At 48.9% G+C, this 16,885-nt stretch overlaps 1 protein-coding gene across 1 annotated transcript; it reads left to right on the top strand.

The window, feature by feature from the left end:
* The first annotated feature begins 1,009 nt into the window (after window positions 1-1,009).
* Window positions 1,010-16,867, top strand: TFRC (transferrin receptor). The gene is made up of 19 exons (XM_068163993.1): window positions 1,010-1,106; window positions 2,789-2,859; window positions 4,647-4,860; window positions 5,459-5,681; window positions 5,890-6,033; window positions 6,580-6,673; window positions 7,051-7,173; window positions 8,376-8,471; window positions 8,603-8,742; window positions 9,103-9,266; window positions 9,574-9,693; window positions 10,291-10,376; window positions 10,491-10,554; window positions 10,883-10,950; window positions 11,342-11,409; window positions 11,785-11,866; window positions 12,775-12,996; window positions 13,469-13,609; window positions 13,891-16,867. Exons 2-19 carry the CDS (start codon window positions 2,827-2,829, stop codon window positions 14,131-14,133), a joined length of 2,325 nt encoding a protein of 774 aa, XP_068020094.1. The 5' UTR covers window positions 1,010-1,106; window positions 2,789-2,826; the 3' UTR covers window positions 14,134-16,867.
* The last annotated feature ends 18 nt before the right edge of the window (window positions 16,868-16,885 follow it).

Here is a 16,885-nt window from a genome sequence, read left to right as displayed (position 1 = left end):
CCTCTTCACTCAAAGTGCTGAGAGGGCAGGAATGGTGAATCCATGACCTGCTGCTTCTTTTGGCTGCCATGTACTGTGGTAAGAGCATACACATCCCATGAAATAGTGTTAAAATCACCTCCCTGTGTAGCAGGCAGTTGCCCTGCTTTCAGCCCTTAGGGTAGGGGAAGTTGGAACTTGCATCCACCCAGTAAAACACACACTGCTTCACAAGCGGCTCCTCTGCTGTCCTGAGGGCACTCAAAGGCAATTTAAAATGAATGCAGCTGCCGTGTATTACTTCCCCACAGCAGGAGTTGCTCAGGTAGGACAGCAGCAACTGGCCAACACATGAGGAATGTGTCCAAAGAAGGGCAACGAAAGCGGTGAAGGGTCTGGAGAACAAGTCTTGTGAGGAATGGCTGAGGGAACTGGGGCTGTTTAGTTGAGAGAAAAGGAAGCTGTGGGGAGACCTTATTGCTCTCTACACCTCCCCGAAAGGAGGTTGTAGCAAGGTGGGGTTTGGTCTGCTCTCCTAAGTCACTGGTGCTAGAACAAGAGGAAACAGCCTCAAGTTGCGCCAGGGGAAGTCTAGATTTGATATTAGGAAACATTTATTTAAAGACTGGTTAAGCATTAGAACAGGCTGCCCAGGGAAGTGGTGGAGTTGCCATCTCTGGAAGTGCTAGAAAAAACTGTAGACACGGCACACTGAGACACAGTTTGGTGGACGTGGTGGTGGTGGTGGTGTTGGGGTGACAGTTAGACTTGATGATCTTAGAGGTCTTTTCCAACCTTAATGAGTCTATGATTCTATAAAGGCTTTTTCCAACCTAAATAAGGGATTCTACGTCTAAAGGCGCCCAATCCCCCCTCCCTCCCCAGGCAGTGCTCATCACCACATCCCCAGGTGGGGCTCTGCAGGCGCCGGGGGCGGGACAATCTCCGGCAACGCGCCCCGACAGAGAGCAGCTGGGGCTCGGGCCCGGGCAGACGAGGCGCGCTGACGGCGGGAGTGGGGCCGGGCGCGCTGATTGGTCGCGGGGCGGGGCTCGGGGCTCGGTAGCGCGGCGCTGCGGCTCTGCGGTAGCAGTTGGGCCGGGGCGCGGCGAGCGGAGGGTCGGTGGGTGAGTAGTGGGGTGTGGGGCTGTCGTGAACGAAGGGGTGACCGCGATCGGGAGGTCGAGGGCGGCGCGGGGGGGTTGGTGGGGTGGCTCTTCGCCGGAGGCTCTGCAGCGGTCCTTGCAGCGCCAGTCCCGGTTGGGAGCGGGTGGGCGGGCTGGAGCGCACGTGGCCCTGGCGGAGGCTGCCATGGCTGCGTTGACCTTGGAAGGTGGGTCGGAGCGGGCCGTGCAGGCACCCCGGGCGCCAGCCTCGGCGCCAGCCCGAGGGAGGAGGTGGCTGCAGGCCCGGGGAGAGGGAGACGTGCCCTTGGTGGGCGGCCTATCGCCCGCTTGGCTTATCTGCCGGCGCGCAGCTGGGCCCAGCCCGTGATGCAGGGGCCGCCCAGCCCCTCGCCGGCGGCTGCTCCTATGCTATTATTTAATGCTTGCTTTATTTTTTTCTCCTCTTTGCGTTATTTGGGGGGGGCGGTTGGAGGTTGTTGGTCGGCCCCTGGTCTGCTCGGCGGGAGGAGAGGGTGTCTCTTTCCCGTGATGAGAAGTGACAGGCGGTTCGAGCCGTGGGGTGTTCGGCGTCACTGGTGCAAGAGGGATGGGCCCCCGCCTTCCAGAGCGGCTGCGGATCCCCCCGGGATCATCCTCGCCAGCTGCTGTGCCCGCAGGCCCTTTACACAGCCCTGGTTCTTCCCCTGAGCTAACGGGTCTGGCTTTAGGAGACTTCCGTATGCCTTCTCTGAGTGCCATGTGGGAACCTGGGCCTCAGATTGTCACTTAGAGAAGGCTTCTCAAAGCTGCCGGGGATTCATCTCCATGTACTCTTGCCCTAAGCAAAAGGTGAAATGACCATTTGGGTAGTACCAACCTTTGATCTCCAGATAAAGCCTGTTTATACTGCAGAGCTCCCAGGTGTAAGGCTGACCCACATGCACCTGGCTACCAGTTCAAAGCCATTTCCTAGCAGTGCTGCTGGAGGGCATGTTCCAGTTGCATGCTCCCAACCCAAACATTTCTTTCAACCCAAACTGTCTAGTCACTAACTTAAAAAGCTTTTTCAAGCATCTGGTCAGGAGGAAATGCTGAAGTTACATGCATTACATTTTACCTTTCAGATAAGTTTACTGTCTAGAGGAATCCAAACTATAAAAGCTTCTGGGAGACTGCTCAAGACTGGAATTGCCTTAAAGAATATAGCTATCTAGAAGGGGCTTTGCAGTTAGAAGTGTTTTGATGGGTTTGGAGTTTGTGCTGCTGCGCCTTAACAGCGTTTTGCCACTTCTGACAACCAATCAGACCATTGCCTCCATCCCATCATCAAAACAGACCCCAGGAACTATAGATGTGTGGTATCTATTACCACAGTCGAGTGAGTGTCTCTTGCCAGTGCTCCTGGGCCTACTACTAATAGGACCTGTGAAATTAAGCTGAAATTAGCTGGATTGTTCCTTATTTATACACACACTGCTTTCCCTGCACCCCAAATCCCTGGAACTCAGTAGAAATAGAGGGATTATATGCAATTCTAGATTGCATACAAGGTTGATGTAGGTTCACTAACATTGTGGCTTTTGTAGAAGCATGCTGGTCATGTTCATGGGCAAGTCTTGTGCTAATTGCAATGACTGACTTGGATGTCATAGGTAGTAGCAGAGGAACAGCCTGACTTGACTTGCTGTGTTCTGAAATTGTAGGGCTTTGGCCAAGTTGGTGAACAATCCTCCAGAAGGCGATGGAGCATGCCAGAGCAGCAATCTCTAACTGGGTAAGACACAGTCCCTGGGTGGTATTTGTCTCTTGATGGACTGATGATACTGGAGAATAGAAATTCAACATCATCTATGACAGTACTGGAAAATATGGTGAAGCCAAAGCAGTGTTGGTGCTTGCTTGGGTTGTGAGCCAAGTGTTGCTGTAGCTAGCTGGCCATGATAAGGAGGTGGCTTAAGTGGTTCAGTGCTGGTAGGGTTACCGTTAACTGTTATGATGTCTTGGGTCTCTCAGGAAACTGATAAGGGGGTGAGGGGAGCAGGCTAGGGGTGGTGTGTGGACCTTGAACAATGTTGCAGGAGGAAGTGCTGCTGAGGAAGCTGATTAAAGGCCTATCAAGACAATCAACTTGTGTTCTATTATGTTACTCTAGGGGTGGGAATTCAATCTCAAGTCCAGCCTTTGAATTTGACCTGTATGTTTAAACAACCGTACAGGAGGAGGTAGCTCTGACTTTGCTTGACCAAGCCTGCTGGTCCTGGAGAGCCTGAACTGTGAGATGACCCTACACTTAGGCTGTGAATGTGATGGTTTGACCTCTGAGCAAGTATGGAGGATATGTGGGTCTGAGGCATGTCCTCTGCAAAGTGTGAGGGAAGCCCACCTGTTTAGCAACTGAGCAGGGAGACTGCTAGGATGGATTGTGTGGTGTTGCCCTTTTCAAAATGTGAGCAGGCAGCCTCTTCATTGTAGGTAGTATGGGCCAGAATGCAGGCACTGCAGGTCTGAAATGACATTGACTTAATTTGGCCTAAGCAAGCTGATGTCTAATCTCTAGCTCTAGCCGCTGGCTTGTAGTTTGAGAGTGAGTAGAGAACTGTGGATGAGCTGCTCAGATTTTTACCAGGGCTTGGGCACTTAGCACCAGCTGCTATTCCAGTACAGTGGAGAGGGGCTGCAGGACTGTTGCATCTGAAACTATCCTCTGGCCTTTTAGCCAGTCTTCTGCTTGTTCCCAGCACAACTGTGGCTGCAGGCAAGTTCAGCAGCTCTAATGGAAGCTGAGTGGTTCTGCTCAGTGCCTGGCTATGCCCAAAACTGTTTAACTGTGGGTTCTGCATGGCCTGCTGTTTGGAGGGTGGTCAGACTGGGTGTTGTAGCTGTTTAGAAAAGTGGGCTTCAGACTGGAAGCTGCTCTGGTTGAGCATTGATAAGCACCTGTCATACAGTTCAGTTGCTGGTGGGTACAAAAGGTGTAAGCTTTCATCTTAGCTGAGGTAGAAGGATTCCCATGGGTCATCTCTTCTCAGCCTAGCTGCTTTATGATACTCATTAGTAGTGTAATTTAAGAGTAGCCTGGGGCAGTTTAATACAAGATTATCTACATGCTGGATGTGGCTCAAAGGTTGTCTTCCCTCTTGTTTGTCCTGATCAGAGTTGCCTTTTGTGTGAGTTGCATGTGTTCAGGTCAGATCAGTGCCCTCCTGATTAAGACCAGAAATTTCTACTTCAATCAGCGTTCGATGTGGGGTCACGTGGGAAATGCTGAAGCCATTGACTGTGTCATATTTGTAACAGACTCCAGGCCAGACTCTGACCAGCATGGCTCTGAACTTGCACATGGAAACAGGTGCTAAGTAGTCTCTGGAGACCCCGAGTCTGAGTTCAAAGCAGCCAGCTGACTTGGTGACAGCCAAATGCTCATACTGCAGTGGAGCAGTTTCAGATGAACAAGCTGTCTTTGGTTTGGAGCACAGGTGCAGCTGGCTGCAAGGACTCTAGGCTGGGGTAGGGAACTCAGTGTGTAGAACTCTTCCATCACATGGCTGCTTTTCAACACAGTTGAATGGCGAGTCGCTGTCGTACACGCGCTTCAGCATTGCCCGGCAGACGGACGGAGACAACAGCCATGTGGAGATGAATCTGTCTGCTGATGATGAGGGAGGAGGGGAGATGGGGAGACCAGAGAACCCGCATGTCAGCATGCCTCCTCGATGGAGGAGTGGCAAGAACTTCTGCTTCCTAATCATCGCAGCTGTCCTGCTCCTTTCGATTGGTAAGGAAGGGTGGGAGGCAACTACATGAAGTGGATTCTGGTATTAAGCATATCTCAGGCCATTAGCATTTGAATCTATATTGTTCCAGGAGACAATTAAAGAGCCTGGATTCAGGCTGCAGCCTTTTGTCACTAACTCTTAAGAATGTCTAGCTGGGGTCTGTGATACAGAATTGAAACAACAGTGTGATGTGTGACAGTGGAACTGTGACTTGGCTAAAAGGCAAGCGTACTGGTTTTCTCTCAACTCTTAATGCTTCTCCAGAGATGGGGATCAACAGATCAGTAAGGCCTCTGGTTCTTGTCTCTAAAGGTTTTTAAACACAGCCACTGGCCTAAAGTAAGCATTCTCCTTTCCAAGTAATGCTGAAGGGACTCTGCCAAGCACAAGATCAGATTTACAGTATACCTTAAAAGATGCCAGCTCAGATGAAATGTCAGGCTGCATACTTCTGTCTGTCCTTGGGAATGCCAGCTGGTTAAAAATGATGAGAGCAGAGGTGCATCTTAACCCTTAATCTGCTCTGAATGCACTTGTATGGTGTGGGGCTGGTTTAGTTGCCTTTGCAGCATGAAGAAATACCTGTTCTGTCCCTAGGGTTTCTGATTGGCTATTTGAGTTACCGGGGACGAATGCAGAAAGCTAGCAGGTGTCTGGATGGAAGTGGCAAGTGTGAGATGACCCCTACTGCTTCTTACTTAACTGATGATGATGAAACTGAGGAAGAGGAGGTACCTGGACCACCTGTCTTTTACTGGCGTGACCTCAGAGACCTGTTGTCAAATAAGCTGTCATCCAAAAATCTTGAGGCCAGCCTGAGGTAAGAGTTCAGGAAAGCTTAGCTACAGCTATGAGTGAGGCACAGCCTGTGAATTGAGCTCCTTTGGAGAAAAAGGGCCATAAAGATAATGTGGGGTGGCATGTGGTTAAACATGGGTTTAAATGGCCCCTCCAACTTGAGTTTGCAGGCTGGTGCACTGCAGTGCAGCCAGGTGCTGTAGCCTAAGCTGTACCTCTGTTACCTGCAGGCAACGAGAAAATAAGTACTCCTTTGAAGCTGGCGAGAATGAAGATGGGCAAACTGCTCACGACATCCATGACCAGTTTACAAGCTTCCTCATGGATGAAGTGTGGAATGATGAGCACTACATTAAGCTACAGGTCAAAGGAGGGTATGTTACTAGAGATACACATCTCTTCTTTACAGCATGAATATCTATAGTCTTGAGCAGACTTTCTACTGAAGGCTGAAATTCTGTGTGCATGCTTAGGAAATGGAGAGTAAGCAAACCTGAATAAAAACTCAGCTGAAGGGCAGACTGTCTGTGTCGAAAGCTGCTAGAATTGAACAGTGTCTTGTCACCCAGAGAGGTGGTGCAGACCTGGCAGTGGCTCCTACAACAGTTCAGGAGGTATCAACAGACCTTATGTGGACTGACAGCTGATGTCTTACTTGCCCCTTCATGTCAGGGAGAAAATGAATTTGCATAGTTCCTTAGGAAGGGGCTAAGGCTTGGAAGCAGAGAGTCTTTCCTGCTACTTGTCTTAGAAATTAGCCTTAGTTGGTGTGTCTGAGCAACCCCAGAGATTCTTGCATGAAAGTACTGTGAAGAGTCTGCCCCTCTCAGGTTCTGCATTGACTTGGTCAGAATTGCTGGCTAGTTAAAAGATGGAGTTTATGTAAGAGCCTAAAACTGTCTCTTTATATTTAACACTAGCAACAACCAAGTGTCTATTCAGGAAGAAGGTAAAGAGGTGCCACTGGAGAGTCCCGAGGAGTACGTGGCTTACAGCAAGAATGGCTCTGTTACTGTAAGTGAATCCAAGAAGATCCTGGAAATGTACTTCCACACTTAGTAGTGTCCAGAAGATGCCCCTTCAAGATATGGAGTGTATAAAGCCCTCCCCAGTTAGCTGAGGGTGGTGGTGAGGAGAGTGGGGTAAGGAGTGGGCACACAGTTTTATGCAAGAAGTAGAAGCAACTTGTTTAAACTTCTCTGCTGGGATCCAGGCAGGAATCTTGACAGAAGTGCTGCTCATAACAGGCATGTTACACGTGATCAGACTTCACACTGCTGAGCTTGAGCTCCCTACTGTTAATGAGAGTCACTGTTAACTGTGACTCTAGGATGCTTCCAAGTATCTTACTGACACGACTGCTGTGTTTATAACCAGTGTTTCTGTTTCAGGGCAAACCAATCTTTGTGAACTATGGAAGGAAAGATGATTTTCTGAGGCTACAGAGTCAGGATGTTCCACTGAATGGATCTATAACCATCTTCAAAGCTGGGAAAATAACCCTTGCTGAGAAGGTGAGCAGTCTGTGTCCCAAAGCCTGGCCAGACTTGGCAGCAGGAAGCTCTTCTTCCTTCTCTGAGGCACAGAGCCATGTCTTCATACTTGTGTGTGTAGGTCTATTCCTGCAGGTCTAGTCTTGCTTGTTGCACTAAGCCTGCACATGCAGGTCTGGGCACCAAGACTGAACAGAGCCAGTTGCCATCCGTGGTGGCATTCTTCTTGGCCTCTGGCAGTCTTGCTGGGAGAGCCATCTGGAGTGGTGGAGCTGGGAGGCAGAGGGAGGCAAGTTGGGGCTGCAGGGCACAGGGCTGGTATTGCAAGAGCAGCAGCAGGGCTGCTGAAAGCAGAATAGCCTTGCTTCCAGAGCACCTCTTGCTGTTGCAGCCAGATACTTTGAAAGTTTGTCTGCTGTGTCTCACTTGGGCCCTTGCTGAGCGTTCACCTGGACCAAATGAAGGCACTGGCACTGCGTAGCCAGTCAGCTGCCTTGCTGTAACATTCCCTCTGAGTAAACCTGAACAGCTTAAGGCTTAAAGGAGGTCCAAGTCCTATACACAAGCCTGTTCTAGGTCTGACCCAGAGCTGCCCCTCAGGATGAGTGCTCCTGGGGAGGCTGGGTCATAGGGCTCTTCTCAGTCATCTTCTGCCTATCTGCGTGCATCAGACACAAGCAGAGATGAAAAGTGCTTCTGCAAGGGGTGTTTGCTAGTTCTGCAGTCCTCTTATTACTGCTGCCTAGCCTTGCAGGAGTGTTTGTGCTAGTAGCACATCAGAAGCAGCTGGATTGTAGGTGTATTAATCAGGGGCCTGACTAGGCCCCTCTGCTGCCATTTTCCATGTGCAGATGACCCTCCAGTGGCTGATTATCTTGTCTTGAGACTAACCTAATCTTGGGAAAACAGATGGAGTGTAATCAAAATTAAATAACATCTTTCTTCTAAGCTGCTCTGGGGAACAACTATGAGCTGAAGGAATCACAGAGTGAGGCACTAACTGGAGTGTGCTAACAGTTCTGAAGGCTGTTAGACTCTTTGCCTGGAGCAGCACTAACCTGCTGGTATTCAGCTTCCTTGAGTATCTGTCACTGTCAGCTCTTAAAATCTGTTGTGGAGTTGACTGTTGAAGAGTACCACCTTTCACACCATTACTCCAGGTACTTGCCTTAACTCCCCTTACTTGCAGTACAAATGCACAGTTAATGTTGTCTTTGCTCCAGGTTGCAAATGCCAAAGAGGCTGGAGCAGTTGGTGCCTTGATGTACCTAGACCCCTTGGATTACAAGACTGCAGATGATCTTGTCCCCTTTGGACATGTGAGTGTGTAGCTGGCCCCTGTTTGTTGCTTTTGTGAACCTTTCTCACTGCAGACTTCAGCAGTGCTTCATCTTCTTGTGTAGAAGAAAACTTGGACTATCCTGAGACTTAAGCCTCTTGCTATTTGCAGGCTCACCTGGGAACTGGAGACCCTTTCACCCCAGGCTTTCCTTCCTTCAACCACACCCAGTTCCCACCAGTGGAGTCTTCTGGACTACCTCATATTGTTGTTCAGACCATCTCTAGAAGTGCAGTGCGCCAGCTGTTTAGGTAATTGCTGCTTCTGGCTTCAGGCTAGGCTGCTGTGGCTGTCTTGCAAGGAATGGTTTTGAGGTGCTGTGAGCACAGGGAGCTCTCTGCTGGTCTCTGCTATGCATCACAGGGAATGCTTTCTGGAACTGACTGGAGAAATGGTGCTTGTATCCACGTCTTGTCTCTCCAAGACTGAAAAATCTAATCCTGGGTTCTGCTTGGCCTCTGCACCCCACCTTAGTGGTGGAGGACTGCAAGCTGTTTTCTGAGGAGGCCCTGAACAAGGCTGCACCTGCAGTTGCAGGCTTGCTTCTTTTGCAGGGTAGCTAAATGAGGTCAGAGCTGAATGTGTTCAAAGGATCTCTCTTTTTCCCTCAGGAAAATGGATGGACAGGACTGCTTTCAGGATTGGAAAAGTGAGATCATAGGATGTAAGATGATGTCAAAACGTGACATCAAAGTGAAGGTGACCGTGAACAACGTTATGGTGGACAGGAAGATTCTGAACATCTTTGGTGCTATCAAGGGATTTGAAGAACCAGGTAACAGCAGCTGCCTTGTGGCTCAGTCTTGAGGGGAACCCTTCCTCTTCTGTTATCATCAGAACATAACAGCTGCTCACAGACAGAGACAACCACTTCCTGAGCAGAACCAAGACCCTTCCCTAATGGGCCAGGGAAAGGCTGAACTGTGCTGCCTGGGAAAGCTGAAATGAAAGCAAGCAGTGTGCCAGATTCAAGGGTCAGACTCCATACTGTGTTTCTAGTAGGGAAGCTCAAAGCTGCTTTTGTGATGAACGGTATTTGCAACCCAGAGCTTGCAGCTCAAACCTTGATGTCTCCTTTGTAGATCGTTATGTTGTGATCGGCGCCCAGAGAGACTCCTGGGGCCCGGGGGCGGCCAAGGCTGGCGTTGGAACTGCCATACTGTTGGAACTTGCCCGTGTGATCTCAGAAATGGTGAAAAAAGGTTAATATTTCTTTACAGAAGTGTGGAGGTGGGAGGTGATGTAGGTTTAGCTCTGTTAACATTGGAGAGAGAGAGCCCAGTTGCAGAATAATCCTTTGGTAAGACATAAGGGGTCTGACAAAGCTTCTTGGGAAACTGTTACTTCTGATACAGACAGCTTCTCTGCAGTGAGCACTCGCTTCCACGGCACTGCCTGCTTGTATCTGGTATGGCTTTGAATGCAAGAATGTCCTTGGATAGTGCACAATGCAAATCTCAAATTTGAGCTGTCTACTAGACAGGCCTGGAAGTGGGGAAGCACTGGGGTAGCAGGGGCTGCATGGTGGCACTTTGTGTGAGTGCTCTTGTCTCCAGGGTTAATTTTAGGCTTGGACAGCTAAACAGAACGGAGGGGAAATGCAGACAACATGTTTTTCCTAAGTAGTTCAGCATGAAAGGGTGGGGTACAGTGTCTACGCAGCCACTAGTGTGCACATTTTTCTGCAGCATCCAGAATGCTTCATCTCTGAGGAGCACGCAATTCATCATTGCAAGCCCTCAGTGCTACTGTACATCTCCATGGGGGAAGGGCAGACATCTCAGTCTCTCTCTTTGCAGATGGCTACAAACCAAGGCGCAGCATCATCTTTGCTAGCTGGAGTGCAGGAGACTTCGGAGCTGTGGGTGCTACTGAATGGCTGGAGGTACTGGGGTCTGATAGACTTGTGTGATGACTGCACAGTTGAGAGTTCCTGTGCATTAAACATCCTGGTGATGTACTGCTACTGCTCATCTTTAAAATGCTTGTTTTGTTTTAGGGATACTCGGCCACACTACATGCCAAAGCCTTCACTTACATCAACTTGGATGCTGCCGTCCTAGGTAACTTGCTGCTCTTAAGTTTCTTGAATCTGAATGGAATCAGAATAGCTTGACAGACATCCCTTAACCTTCAGAAATAGGTGCTGTGCCAGAGATTGATGCTGGATATTTGGTTGAGGACTGGTATGGCTCCAGTTAATTCTCCTCTTGTCTTTAAGGTTGGGAGGCTGCTGGAGCTTGAGCCAGGAGGCAGCAGCTCCGTTAGGTTCCAGCAGACTGTCTGAAGATCCTTTAGCCAGTAGCTGTAGATCAGCTGTTCCTCAGGACAGAACTAAGCAGCTCTGGCAGTAGTTGTGCCAGCATATGAAACATCCTTTCTTTTTTGTAGGCTACAGCCACATGAAGATTTCTGCTAGCCCATTGCTGTACACATTGCTGGAGAGAATAATGAAAGGGGTGAGTTTGAAGGGTCCTGGGCTAATCAGGGTGTCTGGTTTGGAGGAACTGAAAATGTCCAAGTTGTGCTTGGGTCACTTTCCCCACCTTACATCTTCTGAGGAGAATGCCCCATTTAGGAGAATCATAGAAAGGGTTGAGATACTCTGGAGGGTCCTGTCTGAAGTCTGTTGTGCTCTGGAAATTTCAGTTCGTGCATCAAAATCCAAAATCAGCAAATGCTACAGTTCATTGGGAGGTGAACACCTGTCCTGTGTGAACTATGGCTGTGTGGAGAAAGGTCAGGAGAGCACACCTGACTATGCCATCTGCACAGCAATGCAAGCTCCAGGATGGACCTGGAAGTCTAAGCAGAGGTCCGATCAGTGCAGTGACACTTATCTCTGTGCAGGTGAAGGACCCAATGAATGATCCAAAAAGTCTGCTTGACAAAGTTGGCTCTGACTGGGTAAAAACAGTGTAAGTATTGCCATCTTGCTTTTTGGGAAAGCAAATGCCCATAGAACAACAAACAATGCTTCTGCTGCTGTCATGTTGCTTTCTGGGGTGGGCTCTGCCTGCTGCAATGAGATCAGGCAAGCATGAACAGTACAGCACCAGCTGTGCTTAGTGCTGCTCCAAGCATCCCAGGCACTGTTCTGTAGCACAAGAACAGTCCTTGAGAAAGTTCAAGTGCTGGAAATGGATGAGCAGCCTTGATGGGTGCTTAGCTGGGACTCCTTCCTGAAGCCAGTCTGAGGCCATTTGGCTCAGTTTCAACTCTAGGGCTTGCAGCTGTTCTTCTGGGATGTCCAAAGCAATTGGTCACTGTTTGATATTTATTGTCTTTTGCAGTGTTCCCCCTGGTCTGAACAACGAAGCATTCCCTTTCCTGACATACTCTGGAATCCCAGTAGTTTCCTTTTGTTTCTGCAGTGTAAGTGTTGTCTGCCTGCCTGGTGTGCTCACTCCATGGGAAGTTCTGTAAGAATATCTCCTTTTCAGGATGACAGAGCAGAAGGGGAGATACCAAGTTCATTGTCCATGCAAGAGCCCCTTTAGCAGAGGGGGTGTAGCTTCCAGATGCGGTGGCTGTGGGCAGTACTTGCTGTGAAGACTGCTCAGGGAGCATGGCTAGTCTACAGTCTCTGTTCCAAAGACCTGAACAGTTGTTGGAAGGGGGGATGCTTCCTCTTCTGGAGGTTCAGATGTCAGTGATTCAGAAGCTAAAAGCATTTAAAGAGTGTCAAGCTGTTGCTGCTTCAGTGGCTGCTACAGCCTGCTGGTCAGCAAGCAGAGCATGCTGGGGAAGCAGTACTGTTGGCCAGAGCAAGTACTAACTCGGGCCGTTCAAGGCTGCTGCTGCAGCTTGGGGCTGGCAAAACCAGCCACAGCCTAGCAGCTTGCACTGTTACTGCAGGTGTGCAGCAGGGGCTGTTCTGACAACAGCTTCCTCAGCTTATGAGTGCTTAGATTTTATTCCTGTCAGACTTGTTCCTTAAAAATCTGTGAGTTACCCTACCAGGAAAGGTTGGAGGGTGCTGCCAGCACATGCTGAACTGGGTGCTGGATTTTGCATGCCTGTACTTCTGCAGGGAGCTCTGATGGGGGAAAAGGTCTGCATGTCTTTGGGTCTAAGAAGCTAGCAGAACATCCTGCTGATTGCTGGGGACTGACAGACAAGATGCAGGAGCTCCTTTCCCTTCCCCTGTGCAGTGAAGTTTTACTGCTCAAGTCTCACGACTAGCAGCACAGAGGTAGCATGTAGCAAGATAACTAATGGGAGGTGCAAAATCCTAGCTGGAGAAGCATTCTTACCTAATTTCAGTGCCTTCTTTCTTGCAGAAAGATCACGAGTATCCCTTCTTGGACACTACTAAGGACACTGTGGAGAACCTGAAAGAGATCAGCAATTTGTATGGGCTTATGCGTGCAGCTGCAGAATTTGCTGGTCAAATAGCACTCAGACTGACCCTTGATCATGAGCTCTTCCTGGATTTTGAGAGATATAATGAAGAATTGCTAGCATTCCAGAGGAAAGTTTTGCCCTATGATGAGAAAGTGAAGGTAAGAGAGGCTCCAAGTGTACCAAATTCCTGTAGACTGTTATGGGGCCATGTGCTAATAAGGCTCTGCTGCCATTGGACACAACAGGATGGACATCTTTCCCCTCTGGGTGTGACAGTGCAGCAAGATGTGAGCAGAATCAATGTTCCTTACAGAGCAGTGCAGGGCAGAGCCGCTGTGGCAGACAGATTAGCTAAATCTGACGGTGGTGAGCTCTTGAGGAAATGGATGTGGATGGCTTCTCATCTGGTTATCATGCACAGCAGCTTTGCATCTCATTTGCACCTCTGCTGAAAGTTTACAAGACATTCTGGGTGGGGAGAAACGTCACTGAGCTCAGTGACCTCAGAGGAGCCTGCCAGGAACTTGCTCTGCTACTTGGTTAAACTGGCAAAAAAACACCAACACTTTCTCTTGGTAAGAGAGCAGCAAAAGAAGAAAATCAGGTTTGCTAACAGCTCCTCCCTCACAGGCACTGGGTCTGACCTTGAACTGGCTGTTTTATGCCCGTGGTGACTTCCAGCGAGCTACAGATGCACTGAGAAGAGACATTGCAAGCAGTGACAGGGAAAACAGGATCATCCGCAGAGCCCTGAATGACAGGATCATGAAGGTAGGTTTCTACAGATGGTTTTTCTTTCCTTGTGTAGGAAGAGACTGTTGGGCCACTTCCTTAGTAGCCACAGGCACTGTGGAGGCCAATATCTTCCCATTTGCTTAGTGTCAGCACAACTGACTTCTGCACTTGATATTGGGAGAGGGTTTGGCCCTTGCAGAGCTGCTGCAGAAAAGGTCTGGGTGGAGATCAGAGGTTGAGGGATCCTGATGGAGCTACTTAGGAAAAGAAAACTTAGGAGGTAAGAGTATAACCTGAAATTTGCACCTCTACACCAGGTGGAGTATGACTTCCTCTCCCCGTACCTGTCACCCAAAGACGTTCCCTTTCGCCACATCTTCTTTGGCAAAGGCTCCCACACCCTGCAGAGTCTGCTGGACAACCTGCATCTGCTGGAATCCAGCAAGGGCAACATGGATGTGAACTTGCTGAAAGAGCAGCTGGCCCTGGTGACCTGGACCATTAAAGGGGCTGCCAATGCCTTAGCAGGTGATATCTGGAATACAGACAATGAATTCTAGATATGATAAGCTCCTGGCTAAGGTACAGGATTAGGGAAACCCACTCCCTAACATGAGATTTTTCTGTAGATTTTCTGGCAACAAATCCTCTTTGACCAAAGTTGAGCATAAAATTTAAATCTCATCTTTACAAATTCACAGAAGGCCATTTTAAAGCAGGTACTAAGATGACCATAAAATGTCCTCTGACCAGGCTCCCATCTGCCCACAGTCCAAATCAGTTGTGTACAGCTGCTTGTGGGATTTGCTCTCCAGTGTACTTGAGAACTAACAACTTGGGTGACTCCTGAACTGGTACCTTGAGTGGGGAGGTACCTCCATCTATTTACATTTTTAATTGTTGCCCCCCGCCCCAAAAAAAAAATCCAAAAACCAACCTAGTGACAAAAAAAGGGAGTAGATCCCTCTTTAATGCTTCTAATGAGGATCCCTTCTCTGTCAGGGAGCTGCAGAGACCAGCCTGTACTTCAAAAATAAAACAACCTAGTAATAGCTCACAAGTGCTGGATTATCAGCAAGCTCTGAAGTGCCCAGCCTGCCTTCACTCAACAGCAGGGTCCCAGCAACATCTTGGAGGCTTCCTTCTGCCATGGCAGGTCTCAATACCCAGGGAAAATGACCCAAAGACTATCTAGTACCCCTGTTTGTATCCTTAAATGGCACCTCAGTGAGTCCTGTGGCATTGAGAAGTTGCTCTAGGCCGGCACTTCAGACCTTGCTGCTCTGGGGCCTTCTGTGAAATCCGAGTCTCTTGCTGGCCAAACCCTGTATTTGACTGATGCCATTTTGCAGGATGGCAGTTGTTTGGCACTGAGATATTTATTTATTTGTTTATTTATCAGTGACAGGGTTCACTATAAATGGTGGTTTTTTTTATAGAAGATAATTATCGGAAGCAGTGCCTTCCATAATTATGACAGTTATACTGTCGTTCTTGAATAAAGCAGCATCTGCTATTACAGTCACACATGATACTGGAACTTTGCATTTAAAATAATCTAAACAGGCCCCTCCAAAAACCAAAAATAATCCAAAAACTAGCAATTAAGCTTTCTGAGGCAAAAACACCCCTCTGGAAGAAACTTGAAAGTGTAAACTTGGAAGCAAGTCTCTGGGTTGCTCTCCTAAGTGATCTTTCAAATGCTGAAAACCTGGGTGAAAACTCGGCTCCTAGAAATTTGGCTTCTCTGTGGTGTCCATGGCCCCTCTGTAGGCTTTGGACCCTCTCTCTGCCATCTTTCTGGATGCTCTGTGCTTGAAGAGCACAGCTTTCTCCCTGGTCCTGGTGGAGGGGCTTGCTGTGTAGCCCTGGCTCCACCTGGACAACACGCAACAAACCTCTCATACCTTCAGATTAGGCATTGGCCCAGTTTTTAAATGGCAGCTTCCTGCAAACTTCCAGTACCTTATGTATCATGAAACCTAACTGACATTATCGGGGGCAGTGTCTTCCATAATGTGTAAAGAACAAGGTAGTTTTTGCCTACCACGGTGTTATATCGGAGGCAGTGACCTCCATATGTTGCACTATGGGTGTACGTAATTATCGGGGACAGTGTTTCCCATAATTGTTCTATGCTTACCATGCAATGTCATCTGTGAAGCTTGATGGTTAGTATCTAACATGGATCAATTTCCTGCAGTCCTATTTTTTTCACTCTCCTGTGGTGATGCAGATACAAACTTCAGTCTGTTATTATGTACTCCCTAGACTCTACCTTCTCTATAGGCTGTATTGTTTCAAATGGCTGTGCTGTCTTGAGTGGCTTCCTGCCTCCAGTCATGGGACTGGTGCTTGAATGTGTAGTGGAAACTAGGCTAGTTAGACTGTGTGCTCTGTGATTTAGTAAACTTAATTCAAATCTCTTGCAAAGACTTGGGGAATTAAAGGTGAATGTAGGGCTTGGGGCTTACTGTCTGGAGGGCACTGATCATGGCTCTGTATACTTAGGCTGGATGGCCTTGGCACGGGGCTGGTGCAGGGGTGCATGCAGGGGAAGCTGCTTGCTCCCAACCTCTCACTTGAAGTTCCAGTCTTGCTTCATGGGTGTTGGTGTGGAGATGGGGAAAGCAGTGGCACCTTTCTCATGGTGCCACTCAGTTCCCTGCCCTGAAGCTGAGCACTGCTGCTCTGAGACCTGTACTGAGCTGCTTGTCCTCAAAAGGCAGCTGGCTAGTGCCAGCCCTGTACTCTGCAGTTTGTTGAGGCAATTAAACCTGAACTGAGTGACCTGAGCCCCAGCCACAGCCCTTGAGGGAAATAATATTCAGCTGGAGCAGAGATCATGGCCTCCATAAGAAAGAGGTGAGGACAAGCCCCCAGTCCAGTTACTGAGCTCAGTGCTCACTGACTTGAAGGGTTGAATTTTCTTCCATCTCTCCTGATGCTCAGTGCCCAGGCTTGTGTGAAACTCCTTGCTCTTCATAAACTACCCCACTGTTCAAGGCATGTGTACAGCTCTGTGTTACTGTTTCCTGGTGACACTTCTCTGGATGGCATTTAAGAGGTGCTGTCTGGGAGTCCTCACTGAAGTGTTTGCATGCATCTTGATGTCAGATCATATGCTTTGTAGCCAGCAGAGAAAGACAAAGCCTGTCTCCTGGCCTGGCACCACAACTCTTGCCTACTTGGATGTTGGGATGCCTCACTCAGTGGTGGCAGCTGACTGGTGTGGGGTGCTAAACTCTTTCTGGGTTACCTGCTGTCTGCTTGAATAAAGTTTTAAAGCTTGAATACTCTCTGCCTCTCCTC

Source organism: Melanerpes formicivorus, unplaced genomic scaffold (assembly GCF_026170545.1).
Source record: "Melanerpes formicivorus ecotype bairdi unplaced genomic scaffold, bMelFor1.0.p_v2 SCAF_76, whole genome shotgun sequence".
Classification (NCBI taxonomy): domain Eukaryota; kingdom Metazoa; phylum Chordata; class Aves; order Piciformes; family Picidae; genus Melanerpes; species Melanerpes formicivorus.
This window is presented reverse-complemented; position numbering and strand designations above follow the sequence as displayed.

Bases quoted from the DNA above. Each gene is read 5' to 3' on its own strand.
- TFRC (XM_068163993.1), top strand. From the start codon at position 2,827: ATGGAGCATGCCAGAGCAGCAATCTCTAACTGG. The intron at 7,174-8,375 runs GTGAGCAGTCTG...TCTTTGCTCCAG, and splicing joins AAATAACCCTTGCTGAGAAG to GTTGCAAATGCCAAAGAGGC. The intron at 11,410-11,784 runs GTAAGTATTGCC...TGTCTTTTGCAG, and splicing joins TCTGACTGGGTAAAAACAGT to TGTTCCCCCTGGTCTGAACA.